The sequence below is a fragment of the Mytilus edulis genome, chromosome 5 (assembly GCF_963676685.1).
Source record: "Mytilus edulis chromosome 5, xbMytEdul2.2, whole genome shotgun sequence".
Lineage (NCBI taxonomy): Eukaryota > Metazoa > Mollusca > Bivalvia > Mytilida > Mytilidae > Mytilus > Mytilus edulis.
This window is the reverse complement of record NC_092348.1, coordinates 96,332,437-96,356,320: the sequence shown is the minus strand read 5'-3', so window position 1 is coordinate 96,356,320 and position 23,884 is coordinate 96,332,437. Positions and strand designations below refer to the sequence as shown.

Genomic DNA, 23,884 nt, shown 5'->3' with positions numbered 1-23,884 from the left:
TTTCATAGCAGAAGCTGAGTATCTAGATCTTATGGACAAATCTAGTAGCTATTTTTATCATGTTTATGTTCCTACTCTCATTATCTGTCTATAGCCTTGATCATTTAACAATTTGTATGAAGAATTCTAACAGTGACACTGATATTATTCAAGTGAGGGAATCAACACTCCAATGATTAAACTTGGAAGTGGTTCATGTGATATAAATGCAATTGATAGAATAACTTGAAAAAAAAACACCTGGTGAACAAATGGTGGTCTCTCTGTATGAGGCTATTATTTTATGACGTTAAGTAGACAATTTGTTATTTTAAGTACAATAAATAGGAAAACATTGTACTCCCTATGAACATGATGAATATAAAAACATGCTGTATATATATTTATATGCCAAAATTATACCTTTCCTGTACAGTGATATCTAATATGTAGTCATCTTTAGTTTTCTCCAGAGAAAAAGCTGTCTTTTCCGTCAGATTCAACTCATCAAACAAATGTCTTATGCCACTGTCTGCCATTCTATTTTACCATAATTTTCTGCTTGTTATGCTATAATGTTATGGTACTTTTACAGTTATCGTCTATTTTTTACCTTTTTAAAAATGTTGTTTTGTTTACCCACGTGTTCGACTTCGAGTTATTTCCCCTTAGCCGAACAGTTTTTTAGGTTTGATTCTTTTATTCTTATAATAATGATCCTCTAAAATAGGAGCACCTCATTTGTAAATTTGACAAGTATATGAAAACTCGGACAATTATACTAAGAATAATGATAATTATAATAATACTTAGTGTAATAGTCCCAGATGAATACTACTAAATGCACTCAATAAAATTTTAAAAAAAAACTCAAGACATAACACGAAGGAATAATGTGACTTGGAGCATGTATTGGTGATATACAAGTCCCTGCGCCAACATGTGCCGATGACATTGCTGTTCTGGCAAATAGTACTGCAGATGCGCAAGGAATATTAGACATAGTGCAACACCATACAAGCAGAGATCTAGTCAAAATCAATCCAACTAAATCTGAAGCTGTTCTATACAATGCAAAAGGCTCAAACATATCAACATTGCAATTTGAAGACAATGACATCAATATAACCAATGAAACCAAACATCTAGGTATCAAAAGAAACGAGCAAAACCGTGCAAATATCTCAGAAAGAATAAGAACCGATAGGGCAACAATATACAGCCTTCTTGGAGCTGGGTTACATGTCAGAAGGGGATTCTCACCAATGGTCGCATACAAGCTATGGAGAACATATGCAGTACCAAGAAGCATATACGGACTTGAGGTGATGAACCTACTTGCAAAAGAAAAGGATATGCTAGAACTGGCAGAGAGAAAAATCCTCCGACAAATTCAAGGGCTTCCAAATAATACAGCAAATATGGCTGTCTATACCTTGGTAGGAGCAGAACCTATTGCCATCACATTAGACAAAAATGTACTTACCTTCTTCATGAATATTGTTCGAAATTCAGGAACCATAGAATGTGAAATTCTGCGCCGACAAATAGCATTTTCAGACCTAAGAGGAAAAGACTTTATCAACAGAGTAGAAAAAAACTCTATCAAAATACAATTTGAAATCTAGCAGCTACTACATAGAAAATCCACTGAATAAAATCGAATGGAAAAGACTAGTAGGAATAAAGATCAAGGAATACTGGAAAAATGAATGTCATAATGAAAAAATGGAAAAAACATCACTTAAATACATAGAGATACAGAACAATCCATTAAATGAAGCTCACAATATATGGAAAAGTGTAAAAAACAATAGTAAAGATGTAAAGGCAGGAGAAATAAAAGCAAGAATAAGTACTCATACGTACATATTCCAAGCCAAAAGAGCTAAGTTCGATCCGAAAGTTAACCCGATGTGTACAATCTGTGAACAGGGAAATGAAGATCTAGAACATTTTATTCTACACTGCAAAGAATTAGAGCAAATAAGATCTAAATACTGCTCAAAAATTGAACTGACAATGGATGAAATTGATACCTCAACATACAAGAAGATCATACAACAAGGGAATTTACTGCAGCTCATAATGGACTGTACTAGCAAAGACATAAACTGTTACTCAACTGTGTATGAAAGCATTGAAACTCTGGCTAGAAATATGTGTTATGAGATGCACTTGCTGCGCACAAAAAGGATAAAAAACTTGATCACAAGTACAGTATAAGCAAACTTTTTAAAATAAAACAGTTCATTACTAATAGTATATCATCTTACTATTTTATGACTTATAAGTACATGTATTTAAAATAAATCTTCTCTTTTTAAAATTGTAAGATATCAGTTATAATTTAAAGAATAATGACAAGATCCCCATATAGTAAAATAAAATGTGAAGAAAATTTATGTATATATATTAGCTCAAATTTTTCCAAACCCCTACCATTTTACATAAGTCTTATAAAATATAATTTTCATTATAGTTCCTGATGTATTTATAGCACTCTTAACTAATAATTATAAGTAATTTTAATTTGAGACCATTTTAATTCTTATTTGTAAATATATGCAGTTGTCTCTTAAAATTTTCTTACAACCCAGCACATATGAATTATTATATATCTTTTAAAACTTTATGATGACAATCCATTGAATTAATTATGATATTTATCATTTAGTGATTATTATAACCAAATTCAGTCATCTGTATACAATTATTTGTTTTCTTATTTTTTAAGGTGTACATAGTTGTTAAAACTATACCCTTTGGGTAGTGCTCCACAATTAATGGAGGAATATACAAGAAACTGAACTGAACTGATGAAGCATCGCCGGTTGCCGGACTGCCAAACACCCACTGATTTTTACTACAGCACATATTCCTTGCCATTGATTTATGGACTATCTTTGTTAACGTGGCAGTGTGTTGTTCATTTTTTTTTCATAATTTCGAAGGGTTTTTTTTTTTTGGGGGGGGGGGGCAATTTTATCTCTAGATCTCAAGTATACCGATCCTAGTACATATCACTAATGTGTGTTTAAATGTTAAGTGTTTTGCATTTTCAAATTTTGGAATGTTTGAAAGAGCCGGGGGGATTACATTAAAAAAAGAGTGTTCAAGTTAAGAATGGGATAAAATAACCAGAGGCGCTAAAGAGCCTGTGTCGCTCACATTGGTCTATGTTCATACTAAACATTAAGGACATACATAATAGATGGTCATAGATGAGAATATAATTCATGACAAAATTATGTTTTTGTGATGATGATGTGTTTGTCAATCTTTATTTACTGAACATTCTTGCTGTTTATCATTATCTCTAATAATCTATCTATAATGAACTTGGCTCAGTCATGCACGCCCGGGCGTACACTTGGATTTGGTTAAACAAAATATTTTCATCTAGATATTATTAAAAGAATGGTTAACTATACATCAACCTTCTAAGTCTTTCTTCAATTGCTTGTAATTTCGAATAAAAATGACATATTTATATATTTGTTCATTTTCTGTCAAAGTCTAAATCTACCGTGATTTCTACACTCGCTTTCCTTTTTTAAAGCAATTCCTTATGTACTTAGATTCGAAATGTTGTTTGCATGTTTTTTTAATTGTAACTGTGTAGATGTAGGTTCAGTATGTGGTATGATTTTACGATAGCTGGACAAAAACTGTTTATGGTCAAAAGAGTATCCAGCGCATCATGACGAAATTATATATGATGAATTTTCCCGTAATTTCTGGATTAATCAAATGAATTTCTTGAAGTATTTACATTCTGAGGTTAAAATTTGGTACATATAAATTATATGTAAAACCGTGGTCAAAGTTAATGAAACTTTCTTGGAGGAAAACGTGCATAGCGCAAGTAAAAAATTCCATCCTGGTATCACAGACACTCGTCTCAGAGTTTTTTTTCCTATATACCTTTATATAAACTAAGGTATATAGGATTTCTTTCTGAGACGAGTGCCTGTGCCTGGTATCTATGTGGTCGAGTTAATTTACACGATAAATTTATAAACCTCCATATTTTGTCATGAAACTTGTGCAGAAATTAAATGAAAATATTTGATTTGTTTAAATCCTGTACTGGACTGATAAATGAATAAACTTTTCGAGGGGAGAAATTTCAGGCGAGAACCAGGGTTCTATTTACACATTTTAATATTGCACCTGAACAACTTAACTGAAAATTAATCATTTCATGTTCATTTATGATTCTAAATAAACAATGAAAAAATTAAACATAAACAAATAACCATTTTGAATCTAAATAATGTTGTTATTGATATGAGTTTTCAATGACATGAATGGTATGTCATTCTCGATAACTTTAAAACTTCCGGAGGCTTAGCATCCGCTCATCTACTACCAGATGGTTCATTGGCTTGAATCCAATAGGGCCTTTAGGCCCTGACCGAGGTTCGGGCGTACACTTGAAAATTACATAGCTACGTCACTGTCAGTAGTTTCAAAGGAAATATTTTGTAAAAGTTTACAAAAATTTACATAAGTTACGAAAATTGTTTAAAATTTTGTTCAAGTTGACTTATTTGTAGATCTAACTTTGCTATACATAATTTATGTTCACAGTTTATCTTTATCTAAAATAATATTAAAGATAATGACCAAAAACTGCAAAAATTTCTTAAAATTACTAATTCAGGGGCAGCAACCCAACAACGGGTTGTCTGATTTGTATGAAAATTATAGGGCTGATAGATCTTGACCTGATAAACAATTTTAACCCATGCCATATTTGCTCTAAATGCTTTAGTTTCAGAGATATTAGCCGAAATCTAAATTTTACCCCTTTGTTCTATTTTTAGCCATGGCGGCCATCTTGGTTGGTTGGCCGGATCATCGGACACATTTTTAAACAAGATACCCCAATGATGATTGTAGCCAAGTTTGGTTAAATTTGGCCCAGTAGTTTTAGGGGAGAAGATTTTTGTAAAAGTTTACGGACGACGGACGACGGACGCCAAGAGATGGCCGTTTGGGCCAGGTGAGCTAAATATGAATAGTGATATAATATGAGGGGATCAAGAAAATTCTAAATGTTTGATTTCAAAATGACCAGCTCTCCCTCCCATACAATAACTGATACGCTCCTTATATATATATATATATATATATATATGATAAGATAAGATAAGACAAGTTTTATTTTCCAAATTAGGTCCCAAGGGGGGCATATACACATAACATATAAAATTGATACAACATACAGTGTTTTACATGACATTCATATAATAAACTTTAACTATTGAGATAAAGTCATACAGGCTATTAAATGTTAAATCAAAGTACTGAAGTACTGAACATCGGATGACCGCAAGTTCTTGTGGATGGTCAAAAGAAACATGTCACAGAAAAAGATCATATCTCTATAACTGAAACTTAGGTTAATGTACAGAGATATACTTTTTTTCTGAGACAAGTTCGTGCGTGGATGATCAATTAATTTTTTTCTTAAAGATTGAATATGAGAAGCCATTCATGTTTCTCGCAAAAACAATTACAGAGTTACCGGTCCTTGTCGGAGTGTCGCTAAACATTCTCGAGATATTCTTCAAACAAAGCTTTAACACAATTTTTCGGTACGTATGCATAGATATTATCAATGATTTTTTTTACTTTTTTATATCATCTAACGACAAAACATTTTCATATTATAAATTTGTGTTTAAAAAAAAAAAATTATTGGAGTATCCATTGAGAAAATGAAGTTAAAACATTCGATAAGGAATGTTATTTTTGCACTAGATAATGTCCGCGGATCTATGATTTTTATAGATCGGTTGAAAACCCAAAACTAATTTGCATAATGGAAATTTAGGCGATAGCAATACATCGGAATGACCTCAAGGTCATCTCGATGTAATAAAAAAAGTATTTAAGATTTGATACTCCAGAGATGTGGCAAACTTTTTTTCTCACTTAATTTTATAATATTTTGCTGGAAATGTATAAATATAAATGATTGTTTAGCTGCAACAGACACCAAGGGACGATGCTCTAGGATTGTGAGCTTAAAAAACATAACAATCCTCCTCGTATCTGATGCAGAAAAACAAACACAAATGTAAAAAAAAAGGTTCATATGTGTATTCACAGCAAATATAAAAATATACTACAGCAATAGGTATTGAGAATAGTGTAGGTTTCCCTACTGCAAAATACACCAAGGAGCTGTGCATCTCCCTATCCACCTATATATGTATCTCCCTATCCACAATAGTTTTTGCCAAAAATGCAAATTCATCACTCAAGGGAAATAACTCATAAAATGAGTCCGTTCGCAATTTTCGTCGTGTTGACTCGCTTATTTGTAGAAATTATTTTGCTGTACATTTTTGCTTAAGATTACTTCTCTTCTTCAAACACATCTATAAACGAATGGAAAAAAAACTGTAAATATTCCTGACTTGGTACAGGCATTTCCTTATGTAGAAAATGTTGGATTAAATCTTGTATTATAGCATTTATACCTCAAGACCATTATGTACTATTTGTGATATTGACATGGAATCTTTATCAACAAGGTCTTGTTGTCTTCCAATGAACTTTATTAGAAAAAGGACCAGACATTCTTTGACATTACCTTGGCTCATCAACTTTCTACTCAGACACTGATGACGTTTTATAAAGTCTGAGAAGCAGCTACAAGCAAATGAGTTGGCATATGTATAACCCATATGCAGGGGTATATTGCTGCTATAAGGTGGGGAAATTTATAATTTAGAAATTTAATTTGCCTCGCCTCGCCTTGCATACATACAACAAACTGCATAAAGTCGAGGGTGGAGCATACATGTAACGAACTTCATAAGAACCGAAAGGTAAAGCATAACGAACTAAACATAAGAGTCGAAGGGTAGAGTTTACAAATAACGAACTTCACAAAAACCCAATGGTAAAGCATAAATGTAACGAACTTCAAAAGAACCGAACGGTAAAGCAAACATGTATCGAACTTCTTAAGAACCAAAGGGTAAAGCATACATGTAACGAACTTCAAAAGAACCGAAGGATGAAGTATACATGTATCGAACTTCTTAAGAACCAAAGGGTAAAGCATACATGAAAAGAACTTCATAAAAAACCAAGAGTTAAGCATACATCTAAAGAACTAATAGGAACCTAAGGGTAAAGCAAACATGTAAAGAACTTCTTAAAATACCAAGAGTTAAGCATACATCATTTTTGCGCCTGTCCCAAGTCAAGAGCCTCTGGCCTTTGTTAGTCTTGTATTATTTTAATTTTAGTTTCTTGTGTACAATTTGGAAATTAGTATGGCGTTCATTATCACTGAACTAGTATATATTTGTTTAGGGGCCAGCTGTAGGACGCCTCCGCGTGCGGGAATTTTTCGCTACATTGAAGACCTGTTGGTGACCACCATTTCACAAATGATATCGGATATGTTCCTCACGTCGTAACTACAATCCCCTTCCCTTTCATGAATTTGACCTACCGAATTAGACTATTTACCGGATTTGTAATCACATAAGCAACACGACGGGTGCCGCATGTGGAGCAGGATCTGCTTACCCTTCCGGAGCACCTGAGATCACCCCTAGTTTTTGGTAGGGTACGTGTTGTTTATTCTTTAGTTTTCTATGTTGTGTCATGTGTACTATTGTTTTTCTGTTTGTCTTTTTCATTTTTAGCCATGGCGTTGTCAGTTTGTTTTAGATTTATGAGTTTGACTGTCCCTTTGGTATCTTTCGTCCCTCTTTTCTGCTGTTGTTTTTTTTCTATGGTCCGCATAGTTGTTGTCTCTTTGGCACATTCCCCATTTCAATTCTCAATTTTATCTAACGAAGTAATAAGAACTGAAGCGTAAATCATACATGTAACGAACTTCAAACGAACCTAAGGGAAAGCATACATATAGCGAATTAATAAGAACCAAAGTGTAACGCATACATGTAGCGAACTAATAACAATTCTAATATGACGTTCTTCTTTAGTTTTGGGTACAAAGCCATGTTCTAATTCGAATAGAACATGGGCTGCACGTGATTGACGTCACAATTGAAATTGCAACGTCAGATGAATTTTTGAACAACGTCAGAAATCAAAATGGACATTTTTGTTGGTGTTGCTCGCTAGGAAATTTAAAAATAAAACATTCTAAAAGTAAGTTTAAATGTTTCTGTTCTTTTTTTTTATTGATAAACTGTTGATTTTTCTATAACGTTTTTGTTCAAAATCTTTAAATCAAAATGGCGACATTTCGAGCGTCTACTATACTGAGGGCCCTCATGGGGTTTTTGATTATGTGATTACTTGGCCGTTTTTTTAATGATTATTTGATTATTAAGCCAAATATTTCATGATTATTTGATTACCTAGGACTGTATTTTTAGTTTATGATTATTTGATTACTAAAGATAAGCAAATATTTTTAAATAAAATGATTATGTGATTATATTGGCAAAAAAATGGTGATTATGTGATTACTAGGACCCCCCCCATGAGGGGCCTCTATACTGTCTATAGCTCCGCTTCAAAGAACAAAAGTTCAAAATATTCCTATTAGAATCAAAATAATTCTAACATGCCATGCTCTATGCTCATTTTAACATGGGTAGGCATTATATTTGTAAACATTTAATACCTCGCTAACGCTCGGTATTCATATATTAACAAATATAATGCCTACCCATGTTAAAATGAGCATAGAGCATGGCATGAAAGAATTATTTCTTAACCAAAGTATAACGCATACATGTTAAGAACGTCATTAGAAATCAATGGTAAAGGATACATGTAAAGAACTAATAAGAACTGAAGGTTAAAGCATCCCGGTATATGTAAAGAACTAATAAGAACTGAAGGTTAAAGCATACGGGTATATGTAAAGAACTAATAAGAACTGAAGGTTAAAGCATACCGGTATATGTAAAGAACTAATAAGAACTGAAGGTTAAAGCATACGGGTATATGTAAAGAACTAATAAGAACTGAAGGTTAAAGTAACCAGTATATGTAAAGAACTAATAAGAACTGAAGGTTAAAGCATACCGGTATATGTAAAGAAATAATAAGAACTGAAGGTTAAAGTAACCGGTATATGTAAAGAACTAATAAGAACTGAAGGTTAAAGTAACCGGTATATGTAAAGAACTAATAAGAACTGAAGGTTAAAGCATACCGGTATATGTAAAGAACTAATAAGAACTGAAGGTTAAAGTAACCGGTATATGTAAAGAACTAATAAGAACTGAAGGTTAAAGCATACCGGTATATGTAAAGAACTAATAAGAACTGAAGGTTAAAGTAACCGGTATATGTAAAGAACTAATAAGAACTGAAGGTTAAAGCATACCGGTATATGTAAAGAACTAATAAGAACTGAAGGTTAAAGCATCCCGGTATATGTAAAGAACTAATAAGAACTGAAGGTTAAAGCATACCGGTATATGTAAAGAACACATAAGAACTGAAGGTTAAAGCATACCGGTATATGTAAAGAACTAATAAGAACTGAAGGTTAAAGCATACCGGTTTATGTAAAGAACTAATAAGAACTGTATGTTAAAGTAACTGGTATATGTAAAGAACTAATAAGAACTGAAGGTTAAAGCATACCGGTATATGTAAAGAACTAATAAGAACTGAAAGTTAAAGTAACCGGTATATGTAAAGAACTAATAAGAACTGAAGGTTAAAGCATACCGGTATATGTAAAGAACTAATAAGAACTGAAGGTTAAAGCATACCGGTATATGTAAAGAACTAATAAGAACTGAAGGTTAAAGTAACCGGTATATGTAAAGAACTAATAAGAACTGAAGGTTAAAGCATACCGGTATATGTAAAGAACTAATAAGAACTGAAGGTTAAAGTAACCGGTATATGCAAAGAACTAATAAGAACTGAAGGTTTAAGCATACCGGTATATGTAAAGAACTAATAAGAACTGAAGGTTAAAGCATACCGGTATATGTAAAGAACTAATAAGAACTGAAGGTTAAAGCATACCGGTATATGTAAAGAACTAATAAGAACTGAAGGTTAAAGCATACCGGTATATGTAAAGAACTAATAAGAACTGAAGGTTAAAGCATACCGGTATATGTAAAGAACTAATAAGAACTGAAGGTTAAAGCATACGGGTATATGTAAAGAACTAATAAGAACTGAAGGTTAAAGTAACCAGTATATGTAAAGAACTAATAAGAACTGAAGGTTAAAGCATACCGGTATATGTAAAGAAATAATAAGAACTGAAGGTTAAAGTAACCGGTATATGTAAAGAACTAATAAGAACTGAAGGTTAAAGTAACCGGTATATGTAAAGAACTAATAAGAACTGAAGGTTAAAGCATACCGGTATATGTAAAGAACTAATAAGAACTGAAGGTTAAAGTAACCGGTATATGTAAAGAACTAATAAGAACTGAAGGTTAAAGCATACCGGTATATGTAAAGAACTAATAAGAACTGAAGGTTAAAGTAACCGGTATATGTAAAGAACTAATAAGAACTGAAGGTTAAAGCATACCGGTATATGTAAAGAACTAATAAGAACTGAAGGTTAAAGCATCCCGGTATATGTAAAGAACTAATAAGAACTGAAGGTTAAAGCATCCCGGTATATGTAAAGAACTAATAAGAACTGAAGGTTAAAGCATACCGGTATATGTAAAGAACACTTAAGAACTGAAGGTTAAAGCATACCGGTATATGTAAAGAACTAATAAGAACTGAAGGTTAAAGCATACCGGTTTATGTAAAGAACTAATAAGAACTGTATGTTAAAGTAACTGGTATATGTAAAGAACTAATAAGAACTGAAGGTTAAAGCATACCGGTATATGTAAAGAACTAATAAGAACTGAAAGTTAAAGTAACCGGTATATGTAAAGAACTAATAAGAACTGAAGGTTAAAGCATACCGGTATATGTAAAGAACTAATAAGAACTGAAGGTTAAAGCATACCGGTATATGTAAAGAACTAATAAGAACTGAAGGTTAAAGTAACCGGTATATGTAAAGAACTAATAAGAACTGAAGGTTAAAGCATACCGGTATATGTAAAGAACTAATAAGAACTGAAGGTTAAAGTAACCGGTATATGCAAAGAACTAATAAGAACTGAAGGTTTAAGCATACCGGTATATGTAAAGAACTAATAAGAACTGAAGGTTAAAGCATACCGGTATATGTTAAGAACTAATAAGAACTGAAGGTTAAAGCATACCGGTATATGTAAAGAACTAATAAGAACTGAAGGTTAAAGCATACCGGTATATGTAAAGAACTAATAAGAACTGAAGGTTAAAGCAATCCGGTATATGTAAAGAACTAATAAGAACTGAAGGTTAAAGTAACCGGTATATGTAAAGAACTAATAAGAACTGAAGGTTAAAGCATACCGGTATATGTAAAGAACTAATAAGAACTGAAGGTTAAAGTAACCGGTATATGTAAAGAACTAATAAGAACTGAAGGTTAAAGCATACCGGTATATGTAAAGAACTAATAAGAACTGAAGGTTAAAGCATACCGGTATATGTAAAGAACTAATAAGAACTGAAGGTTAAAGTATACCGGTATATGTAAAGAACTAGTAAGAACTGAAGGTTAAAGCATACCGGTATATGTAAAGAACTAGTAAGATCTGAAGGTTAAAGCATATCGGTATATGTAAGAACTAATAAGAACTGAAGGTTAATGCATACCGGTATATGTAAAGAACTAATAAGAACTGAAGGTTAAAGCATACCGGTATATGTAAAGAACTAATAAGAACTGAAGGTTAAAGTAACCAGTATATGTAAAGAACTAATAAGAACTGAAGGTTAAAGTAACCGGTATATGTAAAGAACTAATAAGAACTGAAGGTTAAAGCATACCGGTATATGTAAACAACTAATAAGAACTGAAGGTTAAAGCATACCAGTATATGTAAAGAACTAATAAGAACTGAAGGTTAAAGCATACCGGTATATATAAAGAACTAATAATAACTGAAGGTTAAAGCATACCGGTATATGTAAAGAACTAATAAGAACTGAAGGTTCAAGTATACCGGTATATGTAAAGAACTAATAAGAACTGAAGGTTAAAGCAATCCGGTATATGTAAAGAACTAATAAGAACTGAAGGTTAAAGTAACCGGTATATGTAAAGAACTAATAAGAACTGAAGGATAAACCATACCGGTATATGTAAAGAACTAATAAGAACTGAAGGTTAAAGTAACCGGTATATGTAAAGAACTAATAAGAACTGAAGGTTAAAGCATACCGGTATATGTAAAGAACTAATAAGAACTGAAGGTTAAAGCATACCGGTATATGTAAAGAACTAATAAGAACTGAAGGTTAAAGCATACCGGTATATGTAAAGAACTAGTAAGAACTGAAGGTTAAAGCATACCGGTATATGTAAAGAACTAGTAAGATCTGAAGGTTAAAGCATATCGGTATATGTAAGAACTAATAAGAACTGAAGGTTAAAGCATACCGGTATATGTAAAGAACTAATAAGAACTGAAGGTTAAAGCATACCGGTATATGTAAAGAACTAATAAGAACTGAAGGTTAAAGTAACCAGTATATGTAAAGAACTAATAAGAACTGAAGGTTAAAGTAACCGGTATATGTAAAGAACTTATAAGAACTGAAGGTTAAAGCATACCGGTATATGTAAACAACTAATAAGAACTGAAGGTTAAAGCATACCGGTATATGTAAAGAACTTCACAAAGACCAACGGGTAAAGCATAGATGTCACGCACTACAAAGGAGTCGACATGTATATCATACATGTAATGAACTTCATAAGAGTCGAAAGCCGGGTAAATCAAAGATGTAAAGAAATTCACAAGAACCGAAGGGTAAAGCAAACATGTGAAGAACTTTATAAGAAACCAAGAGTTAAGCATACATCTAACGAAGTAATAAGAACCGAAGGGTAAAGAATACATCTAACGAACTAATTATAACTGAAGGTTAAAGCATTTATGTCAACAACTTCACAAGAATCAAATGGTTGCTGCCTAAATGTAACGAACTACAAAGGAGTCGAAAAGTAAATCATACATGTAACGAACTGCCCAAAAATTTATTATTTTTCGCTTCACACAATATTTGACAGAAGGAACAAGTGATGTCATAGTTTTCAATTCACAAATTGCGTGAACGACAGTTAAACATGACCCATCTCATCTTGAAAAATATATACTAGGTATATTTCAATATATGCTATAACTTATGTTACCAAATCAAAACTTTCCAAAGACTTTGGCAACGAGTTAAAAAAGTGCTTAAATGTCTAATAAGTTGTTATAAATATAGTATATATATAAACTCATGAGAAATCTGTCTAATTACGTTATTAAATGATCACGTTTCCATTGTAAAAGTAGATTTAAAATGATCAATGACAACGATACATTTCTACGTCACACTTTCTTTGTTGTCTTTATTTAAAGAATTGCTATATTTTATTTTAAAATAAACAGGTTGTGGGTGACGATTTAATGCTAGGACAGTTTATTTTTATTTAGGATTACTGACATTTTACAATTGTAAACGTGTATTAATAATGAAAACAGTGTGTATTGGGCCAAGAAAACCTTGAAGAGGAGCGAACGGAGAAAGAAGAGAAGTGGTCATTGAGATGACCATAAGACAGGATGACCAAAGCCGATCTTGGTCAGATATTGAAGACTTTGTAAGTAGCATTTAGTTTATGGCAAAATTTTTGATCTCATCGAATAATGACAGATTTCTTTAACGGAACATGCACAGCAATGGTCGCAGACAATTATAGACCTTTTCTACAACATACATTATGCATGCAACACTTAAATGAAAATGTTGCCATGCTTTCGTCCTGTTTTTTGACATTACTATTTTAAAAAAGCACAACGATATCATATATATCTCCCCTTTATGCCTGGATTAAGATGAATGTTTATGCATCATGATTAAGTGATTGTTTTCCACTAGTGCATATATATATATATATCGCTACACCGAAGAAGGTTAAAATTATAGTTAATTGATTGAAGTTTAAAATTACTATAAGTATTATTCATTTGAAATTCAAAGAATATAAAATTATTATTATAAATTTTAAAATTTCATACCTTAATTCAACGACTACTGGTCTTAATTTTGCTGAAGTTCACTGAATGACTGCTTTTAAGATGTGATGTAGAGATGTTTTCTATCAGGTAAAGTGAATGAAGGTAACGGTATTGATTTTGACAATTTTCGGGTATCCGTTAAAATATCCGCTTAGTAAATTTACGCCCGGAATTTTCAAATACATTTAAAAATCATCACACATCTCTTTATTTTACATTTAGTTTTATCGACTAATACCAAAATCAGATGTCGTTCATCATTTAATAAAACGATTTGTATGCCCCATTTATGGGCATTATGTTTTCTGGTCTGTGCGTTCGTTCGTTCGTTCGTCCGTCCGTCCTTTCGTTCATTCGTCCCTCTGATCGTTCGTTCGTCCGTCCGTCTGTCCCGCTTCAGGTTAAAGCTTTTGGTCGAGGTAGTTTTTGATGAAGTTGAAGTCCAATTAACTTGAAACTTATTACACATGTTCCCTATTATATGATCTTTCTAATTTGAATGCCAAATTAGATATTTCCACCCATTTTCACAGTCCATTGAACATAGAAAATGATAGTGCGGATGGGGCATCCGTGTAATGGGGACATTTTCTTGTTTAACCTATTTTTCGTGAGTTTAAAGGAAAAACGAAAGCAAATAAGCTTACAATTCAATGTCGAACACAAAGCCAAGACATTTGTTGAATGTCTGTTGATTTTGGTGATGTTCGAGTGTTTTTCGTTTAACCAATTTTAGGAGGCGCAAGTCCACTATCACATATAAACTGGAAATATCGAACGCCGATTTGCTGTATGACTGGACTTACTCCTATATATATATATATATATATTATCACTAAGATTCGGTTAAGATCTGAAATTAAGGAAAAACGAGACGATTTTGATTGTCTCCGTTTCCAGTTATATCGAACCTGCATAGAATGTATATAATTATGTATAAATAAATGTTAGTTGATTCGCTGTATCTATAATGATTTCATTGAAAGAATATCACTGATTGAGAGGGTAAGCTGCCGAAAAAAGAAAGATATCTTAATGACAAACTAAGTCATCTCGTAGGAAGTTTTACGTTCGCAAACTCGATTCAATGTTTAATCCTATTCACAGAGTTTTATGATTTTTTTAAAATCGTTAAAATCGGGATAACTTTCATTTCTCAATATGTAGGTTAGATAAATCGTTTTTTTTCTGAAATGTTGTTAAGGCGTTTTTAGTCAAAAAGTATTATTATAAGACGTTCTGCACCACAGACAGAGTGGTATTAGTAAAATGCTAGTATAAGAGCACCAATACAACAAATTATTAACACCATGCACTGAAGCATGCACTATTTGGTATTCATGCCAACCTATCCGTAAACAAACCTCTTAAAACAGAATTACGTATTAAATATAAAGAAATAAATGCAAGCGTCTAGCCTACTACGTAACAAGTCAGGTCATTCTTAAATTGACTATGAATGAAACCTTTGCTGTTATAAGTCTTTTTACTAGTGAAATGCATCAATGAATGGGGAAAACTGGACATCTTTGATGGTAAGTGAAGTAATATATATTTCAGTTTGTTTGAAACTGATTTTGTTTTACCACTTAATGCCTGATATAAGCATGGAAGGTTTGGCGCTTTTAAACTTAACCTAGCTCCCCACTAGTTTCACCATTTTTAGCTCGATGGGGCCGAGTAAACCTTTTATCATCACTTGACAAGGGAAAAATAGAACATAGGGATAAAATGCAAGTTTTGGTTTTATATTGCAAACTGTTATTAATAGTTATCGAAGGTACGAGGATTACAATTTAGTACGCCAGACGAGCGTTTCGTCTACATAAGACTCATCAATGAAGGTCAGACCAAAATAGTTATATATAAAGCCAAACAAGTACAAGATTGAAGAGAAGTGGCGGGTCTAAGGGGGGGGGTCCGGGGGTTGGAACCCCCTTTTTTGGACGATCAATGCATTTGAATGGGGTCATGAAGTTGGAACCCCCCTTTTTAGCTCATCTGGCCCGCAGGTCCAAGTGAGCTTTTCTCATCACTTTGCGTCCGTCGTCCGTCGTCGTCGTTAACTTTTACAAAAATCTTCTCCTCTGAAACTACTGGGCCAAATTAAACCAAACTTGGCCACAATCATCATTTGGGTATCTGGTTTAAAATATGTGTCCGGTGATCCGGCTAACCAACCAAAAATAGAACATAGGGGGGAAATGTAGATATTGGCTTATATCTCTGAAACCAAAGCATTTAGAGCAAATCTGACCGGTAAGGTATTGTTTATCAGGTCGAAATCTATCTGCTCTGAAATTTTCAGTTGAATCGGAGAACCCGTTGTTGGGTTGCTGCCCCTAAATTGGTAATTTTAAGGAAATTTTGCCGTTTTTGGTTATTATCTTGAATAATATTATAGATAAAGATAAACTGTGAACAGCAATAATGTTCAGCAAAGTAAGATCTACAAATAAGTCAAATGACCAAAATGATCAGTTGACCCCTTCAGGAGTTATTGCCCTTTATAGTCAATTTTACCAATGTTTCTTAAATTTTTGTAATCTTTTACAAAAATCTTCTCTGAAACTACTAAGACAAAATGTAACCAAACTTGTCCACAATTATCATAAGAGAATCTAGTTTAAAAAATGTGTCCGATGACCTGCCTGCGAACCAAGATGGCAGACATGGCTAAAAATTGAACATAGGATAAATGCAGTTTTTGGTTTATATCTCTGAAACTGAAGCATATAGAGAAAATCTGACTGGTGGCAAAAATGTTCATCAGATCTAGATATATCTGCCCTGAAATTTTCAGACAAATCTGACAACCAGTTGTTGGGTTGATGCCCCTGAGTTAGTAATTTTATAGAAATTTTGCAGTTTTTTGCTAATATCTTAGATATTATTATAGTATCTAATGATATCTTATACTATAAATTATGATTTTAACATTATTTTTCATGATTTCCAAAGCATCGATAAATAAAGGCAGGGATCTCCATGGATGAAAATTGAACGATGGGAGAACTTTCATCGTCACAAACCGTGTCTACGCCGTACAGTGTCTCGTGATCGAAAGTACGTCATCCCTCTATGTAAGGAATGGTGAACATGCTTATTCATTGAGCTTATTTAAATTATATCAATATTTTCATTAATTGCTGTTTGTAACCATTCAAATGCCAAGCCTTTCGAGAATGACCAAAAGCTGTCATGAAAGTCCCCATGCAGTGTTGTTGCTATTTTTGGTAATAGTTATGGAAGTTAAAAATCATAAGGAGCTTTTTTTCACGGGCACTGTCAAATTCAGAAGTCATGAACCCTTTACCGTTTATATTTACTCTACCATTCGTCACATCGTAATACATGTACCCAGTTTTAAACTCGTTCAACTTTGTACTTGTTTGGCTTTATAAATATTTTTATATGAGCGTCACTGATGAGTCTTATGTAGACGAAACGCGCGTCTGGCGTACAAAACTATAATCCTGGTACCTTTGACAACTATCTATCAATTAAGCAAACCAGGTCGCATTAATCTGCATATTACCGTTCATAGATGTACTGATCCAAAAGATACCAGTGTTGTTTGATTCTTATCTTAAAAAGAAAAATCCAGTGTAAGCAAAATATATATGTAGGACTCAAATCTATGGCGGGTTCCAAATCTATGGCAGATTCCTAATCTATGGCAAATGTAACGTTACCAACGTCAAAGAAATCAAATCTATGGCAGATTTTTGTTTTCTCCAAATCTATGGCAGATCTTTTTCGTAACGTCACAATTGAATAACGACATTACATCGTCGCTGCCGAATACGACGGAACCAATGGATTTGAACACCATTTCAGATGAAATGTGATGTACCGATCGAAGCCCGCGTTGAATAAAGACATCGATGGTTTTCAGTACCGGAAATTTCATAAGGATTTATAAAAAATATTTTACGTCTGGCAAAGGTTATAAACTGAAAGATCAAATTACCTGATACCAATTTGATTAGAATTGTCATCAAATAAAAAAAATAACTACAAAATAACATTATGTGAAAATTCAAACTGTTCATTTTTAGTTGTCTTTTTTTATATAAAAACCTGCCTTCTTGTTTGTTGAGGGACTTGAACTAGTTGGTTTAATGAATGGGCTAAACAGGTATCATGCATTAAAAATTATTGTTTTAACCGGGCGCATCATTTAAATATTTCAGTCTGTATTAGGATATATGAATTCATCATTTATGAAATGTTTTGGTTGACCATTTATGAAAAGTTTATTTCACAAATGTTTATAGATATCAGGAATCTGATGTACAGTAGTTGTCGTTTGTTTATGTAATATATACGTGTTTCTCGTTTCTCGTTTTGTTTATATAGATTAGACCGTTGGTTTTCCCGTTTGAATGGTTTTACACTAGTAATTTTGGGGCCCTTTATAGCTTGTTGTTCGGTGTGAGCTAAGGCTCCGTGTTGAAGGCCGTACTTTAACCTATAATGGTTTACTTTTTAAATTGTTATTTGTATGGAGAGTTGTCTCATTGGCACTCACACCACATCTTCCTATATCTATATGCTCCCGTTGTCGTATATTTCCACTTGTTTAAGACAAGTCATTGGTCGTATATATATAGTGCATTGTTTCTCATTTGCACAAATTTTACCATAGGTTTGGAAACAACAAAAATCCGCCATATATTAGGAAATTACAAAATTTGCCATAGATTAGGGTTTTAAAAAATCTGCCATAGATTTCGGATGGCATGACGTCATATTTATCATAGATTAGGAATCTGCCATAGATTTGGAACCCACCATAGATTTGAGTCCTATATGTGCTGAAAATACTGGAAATAAAGTATTATAAATATAAATAACAAATCTATTTTCTCCTATCATAAATCGTGTCGTAAATAATGATTATTGGAAAACAAAAACCTTCTTGAACTTGAAATTATCAATATCATGTAAATCAAATTTAATCTGTGTTTGGTAATGAAATGTGGATATAAACAAAAAGGCTAATTGATGTAAAACAGACAATTATTTAGTATATTCCACTAGGACTAACTTGCATGTTCAATTATACTCAGTCTCATTAATCGACAAATATATTATGAGTTGCTTTACAGTTTATTATGAGGTCAAGGTTGCTTCATTTCTTTACAATATAAGATAATTATATAGTTTATCTAATTTAGTTACAGCCCATAATTATATCAAATGTCATAGGAAAAGTATTAGTCTTCCTTAAGAAGAAGATCTAGAATAAGATGATATGATAGGCATTAAAATGAAGATGAAAAAGAAAAAATCTTGAAATGTGATTTTACTAGGAACAAATAAATAGATCAATGGTACAGCCCATTTTTGCTGTTCTTCTCTCGCATGTTGACGCAGAATTTAGCGATGAACTAACTAAACCATCTTATGTTCTGTTCGGAGTCAATATTGGTCTGCCAAGCGCGTTCTGGTAATTATGGCTACTCAACAGCTATTTTGGTTTTATTATAAGAGGTCTCAGTCAAAAACGTATTGTCCAAACGAATCTAAACAATTCTCACCATCATAAAGCTTATTAAATTCTAAGATTCGTAGTCAAACTGCACGTTTAGCTTGAAGATTCAAAATCTAGTCAACATGCCACTGCCTTAACCGCTCCCACATTTCAAAAATGTTTTCACGATGGTATTGCAGTGTTTAAAACGAAAGCAATTTCTGCATGGTTATTCAAAATGAAGAACAGGCGTTTTATGTATTTATTTAGAATGTTGACCGATTTATTTTTGGCGTTCACTTGTTCTGTAGATATTATTTCGTATGTTTTTTTTAGCTTTACCATATTTCGGTCAACTTAATATCACCTCATCAAATTGGAAAAAAAAATCAGAAAAAAATCATTAAAGTTTCTATTTATGACTTACGATTGAAGGTCAACGGTGATGTGTATTGACCAAAACATCTGACGTTTCTCTATACGGTAACATCTGTATAGAAATAAATAACTTTGTATTGCTTTTATTATCAATTGAGGCTCTATACATTGTTATATACTTAATTTAATCAAATGATGAATGAACATTTAGAAATGTTTTGTAATGAAAAAGATAATACATACCGAAAAGGTAATCAGGCGCGATTTATAAATTGTTTACATTATGCTAAACACGTGTGCTCTTTAAAAAAATTCCTAGAAACAAGGTGGTTCATGGTAGACATTCTTTGATTATCTTTGACTTACTTAAGCAATTCTAACGTTTTATACCCTCCGCAACAGATTAAGTGATATTCTTACTCTGATTGTCCGTTCTTAAGCTTTGTTGCTGCCTTTTCTTCTTTATTAAGGTCATACGATACAGTTTTGATCATACTAGGCACATACTATGAGATGAGTTCTGTGATGTGCCCTCTTCTACTGCAATTTTCACGTTGAAATGGTAGTCCTATAATACAAGACTTCGTATGTACATATCATTTGCATTCAACTTTTTTTTATCGGCTATTAATTAATGCTGAACCACGAAACAAAAGAATCCGACAGTATACTTTGCGATTCAGAAAATAAGAAAACAGATCGCTCAAAATAATTTGAAACAGTAAAATAAGAATGGCAAAGCTGAACAGAATTTTACTTCCAAGCATTTTTTTTTATCAATAACGAATATGATTTATATAGGCGAGTGATATGAGAGCCAAATTTACATTTTTAATGCACCTACCTAACACACGGCTAAATTATATATCACTAGAAAGCTAAAAATGTGTACTTTCTAAATATCCCGGTCGTCAAAAGAAATTATGGTGCATTTTTTTTTAAATCGAGGTCAAAGGTCATGAGTGCAATTTCAATTCACGGATACTTCCAGTTGTAAAATCGAGTCAAAACAAATGCAAAAACGAAACAATTTTATAGGAATGCTGTATTACTGTTGGGAAAATGTATTTCTATCATAATATTAATTAATTTTGGTTGATTTTAACGGTAACGCATGTTACATAACGTTTTCTCTCGGAATCTTTGAAAATCAACATTTAAGTCACACAAATGTATCTGTAGTCGCCCTTGCATTATCTAAATCATATAATACCTCCATATCATTTGATTTCACGTATTTACAAACATATATATCTGCAAATTTGATATAAATAATCCGAAACAAAATATTTGAAGCAAGGGGAAAATATAACATATGGCGTTTTTTTAATTGTTTAGTAAAGTCCCATGATGAGCTGTTTATTAAAATTGAGGAAGCGTATGGTCTCCTGTTAGTTTGAAAGCCTGACAACCATAGAGCAGATTTTCTTTTATATATGTTGCAATATGTTGATATATAAAAAAGAAGATGCGGTATGATTGCCAATGAGACAACTATCCACAAAAGACCAAAATGACACAGACATTAACAACTCATACATCACTAAAGCAGATATGATAAGAGTACTAACAAACATAACTAAAATGAGTAAAGTGCTACTGGTATATTTATATCAACAAATTGACAATTTTAATATAAAACATCACAAGGAAAATATGATCACTCATTGAACGTCAAAATGTGTTTGATTTTACTTCAGTCGGCCGCCGTGTATCTTGAAATATATAATAAATCAAACAACACTTGACAAAGTAGTTTGTACTCTTTTTAAATATTACACTAGTGATGACGTTCGGCTACTTTTGCACTAAGTATTACGTTTTTTTATCTTGTTTCGCCGCTTCAAACGGAGGACAAGGCTATCCTAATATTGAATACTTTATTTGGCTTTCTAATGTTAAAATCCCGTGATCGAAACGTCGGACCAATGGGATGTTGGACCATTTAGGTGTCGGAATATTGCGATATCGGAATATTATAGCTTCATTTTAACTTGTAATCTCATCATTCTTATCGGTCAACATATCCATACAAAGACAACTTCCTTGGCATGGGCATATATCAGTACAGCAAAGGTTTTGCTCAAAGCGGACACAAGATCTACTATATACAGATTGAATTAAAAATTTGGAATGGACACGAGGGATTTGTCAAAGAGACACAAACCCGCTAAAAAGCAGGCAACGGCCAAAAACCACCAATAGGTCATCAATGCAGCAAGAAACTCCCAAACCCGGAGGCGTTCTTCAGCTGGCCCCTAAACAAAAATGTACTACTTTGAAATGATAATGGACGTCATACTAAGCTTCGAAATATACCCAAGAAGTTTAAATTAAAAATCATACAAAACTAAGAAAGGCACGATGCTCCTGACTTGGGACAGGCGCAAAATTGCGGCGTTGTTAAACATGTTTTGGGAAATCTCAACCCTCCCCCTAAACCTATACCATTGCGTGAACAGATCAAATCTTGTAGAAAGTTGGATGACATCATACCGGACAGATGTTGCCTTTTAGCCAACCAAAGTCATACGGAGATCTTTTATTGTTTCTGTAGTTGGGTCGACATTGTCTTGGATAAAATTTTAACCCCCAGAAGAAAAATAATGCCATGTAGAATGTATGCCCCATTTTCATTGTTTCTAATCTCCTGATCAGTCAAACTTGTTAATAGTTATCAAAGGTGTGTCCATAAATACGGTGCATTGGTAGTGATAAACCTAAATGAAAAAGAGTAAAAAAAATATTTATAGATAATATACGTTCTACTAAAGCCATACATCTAAGAACTTTGTCAATAGGAATATCGTACGCTTTATTAACTGCCGCAGATGTGCCATCATCCAAAAGGCAACACAGAAATGTTTTTAAAGCAGGTGGCATAATTTCAATTAATAATAAAGTGAAATGTTTTTAGATAATGGATATTCATCTGATTGGATTACAACTTTACCCTATATCTGCTTCCGTAAAGTAGCTGCACTAAGTGCTTGCAACCAGTTTCGCAGTCACTGCTCAGATCTTTAAATTTTACAGACCGAATATCACAGTCATTTTAAACGGGTAATTTTCCGTCATTACGGCATAAGACAAAATTATAGAGCTACTGTATACAATATTGGATGTACCTTGGCCTTGTTGAAGCTGTATACATGTAACTATAAATTGACCATAGTTTTTTAGTTTTTGTTGAAGCTGATAATATGTTGTGTAGTTTTCTCGGGGGGCGATCCTCGGGCAGAAATTAAGCCCGGTTAACTGATCAAGTAATTAAAGTTGTTAACCAGAATACTTCCTTGTGTACAGGCACGTCATCTTTAATCGTCGAAATGTTAGTAAAAGCTGTTTTATGTTAAGAACTAAATAGCTCTTTAATTTCTGATTTCAAATTTTGTAGCAAATATTTAGCGATGCAAGCTCGATGGTATTAAGATTTAATAGTAAAATTATCATGAGTTATTTTGTAAATCAGATCATTGTAGGAGATATATGTAGTAACACTCAATACAGCTTGAGTTTGCTCCTTAGAGGATACCTTATGAAGTTGTGTAACTTCTTTGTACAGACAAAACAGAAGTTGATAGGTTGTGCATACTTTTGAAACATTTATAGCAACTCTTATGATATTTTGTATTTTCAAATGGGATGTTTTCATTTTTTTCATATTCATCGACCAGTCTTCTGTAAACTTCATCTTTTCGTTTTCCCACTCCGGCAATACAACTGTATCTTCATTTAAGTGTTAACAACATAGTTTTTATGTAGTAAATATATGACAGACTATGCATCTGTGTCAATAAATGGATAGTTTTTTTGCTTTTTAGCAAAGGAAGGGTTTCATTGTGAACTGGACTGTGAAAATTTGACACGACTCGGAAGATTTTCTACAATTTTCCGATACGATTCCTAATTTAGAAAGGGGTGAAAT

General features: G+C 32.8%; 2 protein-coding genes across 3 annotated transcripts in view; one reads left to right on the top strand and one right to left on the bottom strand.

Moving 5' to 3' along the window:
- LOC139524875 (WD repeat-containing protein 89-like) overlaps positions 1–647 on the bottom strand; it is a 30,492-nt gene extending 29,845 nt beyond the window's left edge. The window contains exon 1 of the mRNA XM_071320011.1: positions 403–647. Within this exon, the coding sequence (XP_071176112.1) occupies positions 403–518 (116 nt within the window). The 5' untranslated portion in view covers positions 519–647. The remainder of the gene's footprint in view (positions 1–402) is intronic.
- A 12,788-nt stretch (positions 648–13,435) lies between these two features.
- The window catches only part of LOC139524874 (small conductance calcium-activated potassium channel protein 2-like), a 64,732-nt gene continuing 54,283 nt past the window's right edge, over positions 13,436–23,884 (top strand). Inside the window, exon 1 of one of the 2 annotated variants that reach the window (XM_071320006.1) lies at positions 13,436–13,681. In XM_071320006.1, the coding sequence (XP_071176107.1) occupies positions 13,628–13,681 (54 nt within the window). In that variant the 5' untranslated portion in view covers positions 13,436–13,627. Of the gene's footprint in view, positions 13,682–15,467; positions 15,635–23,884 lie in introns of those variants that run through there. The other variant, XM_071320008.1, reaches the window with a different exon arrangement.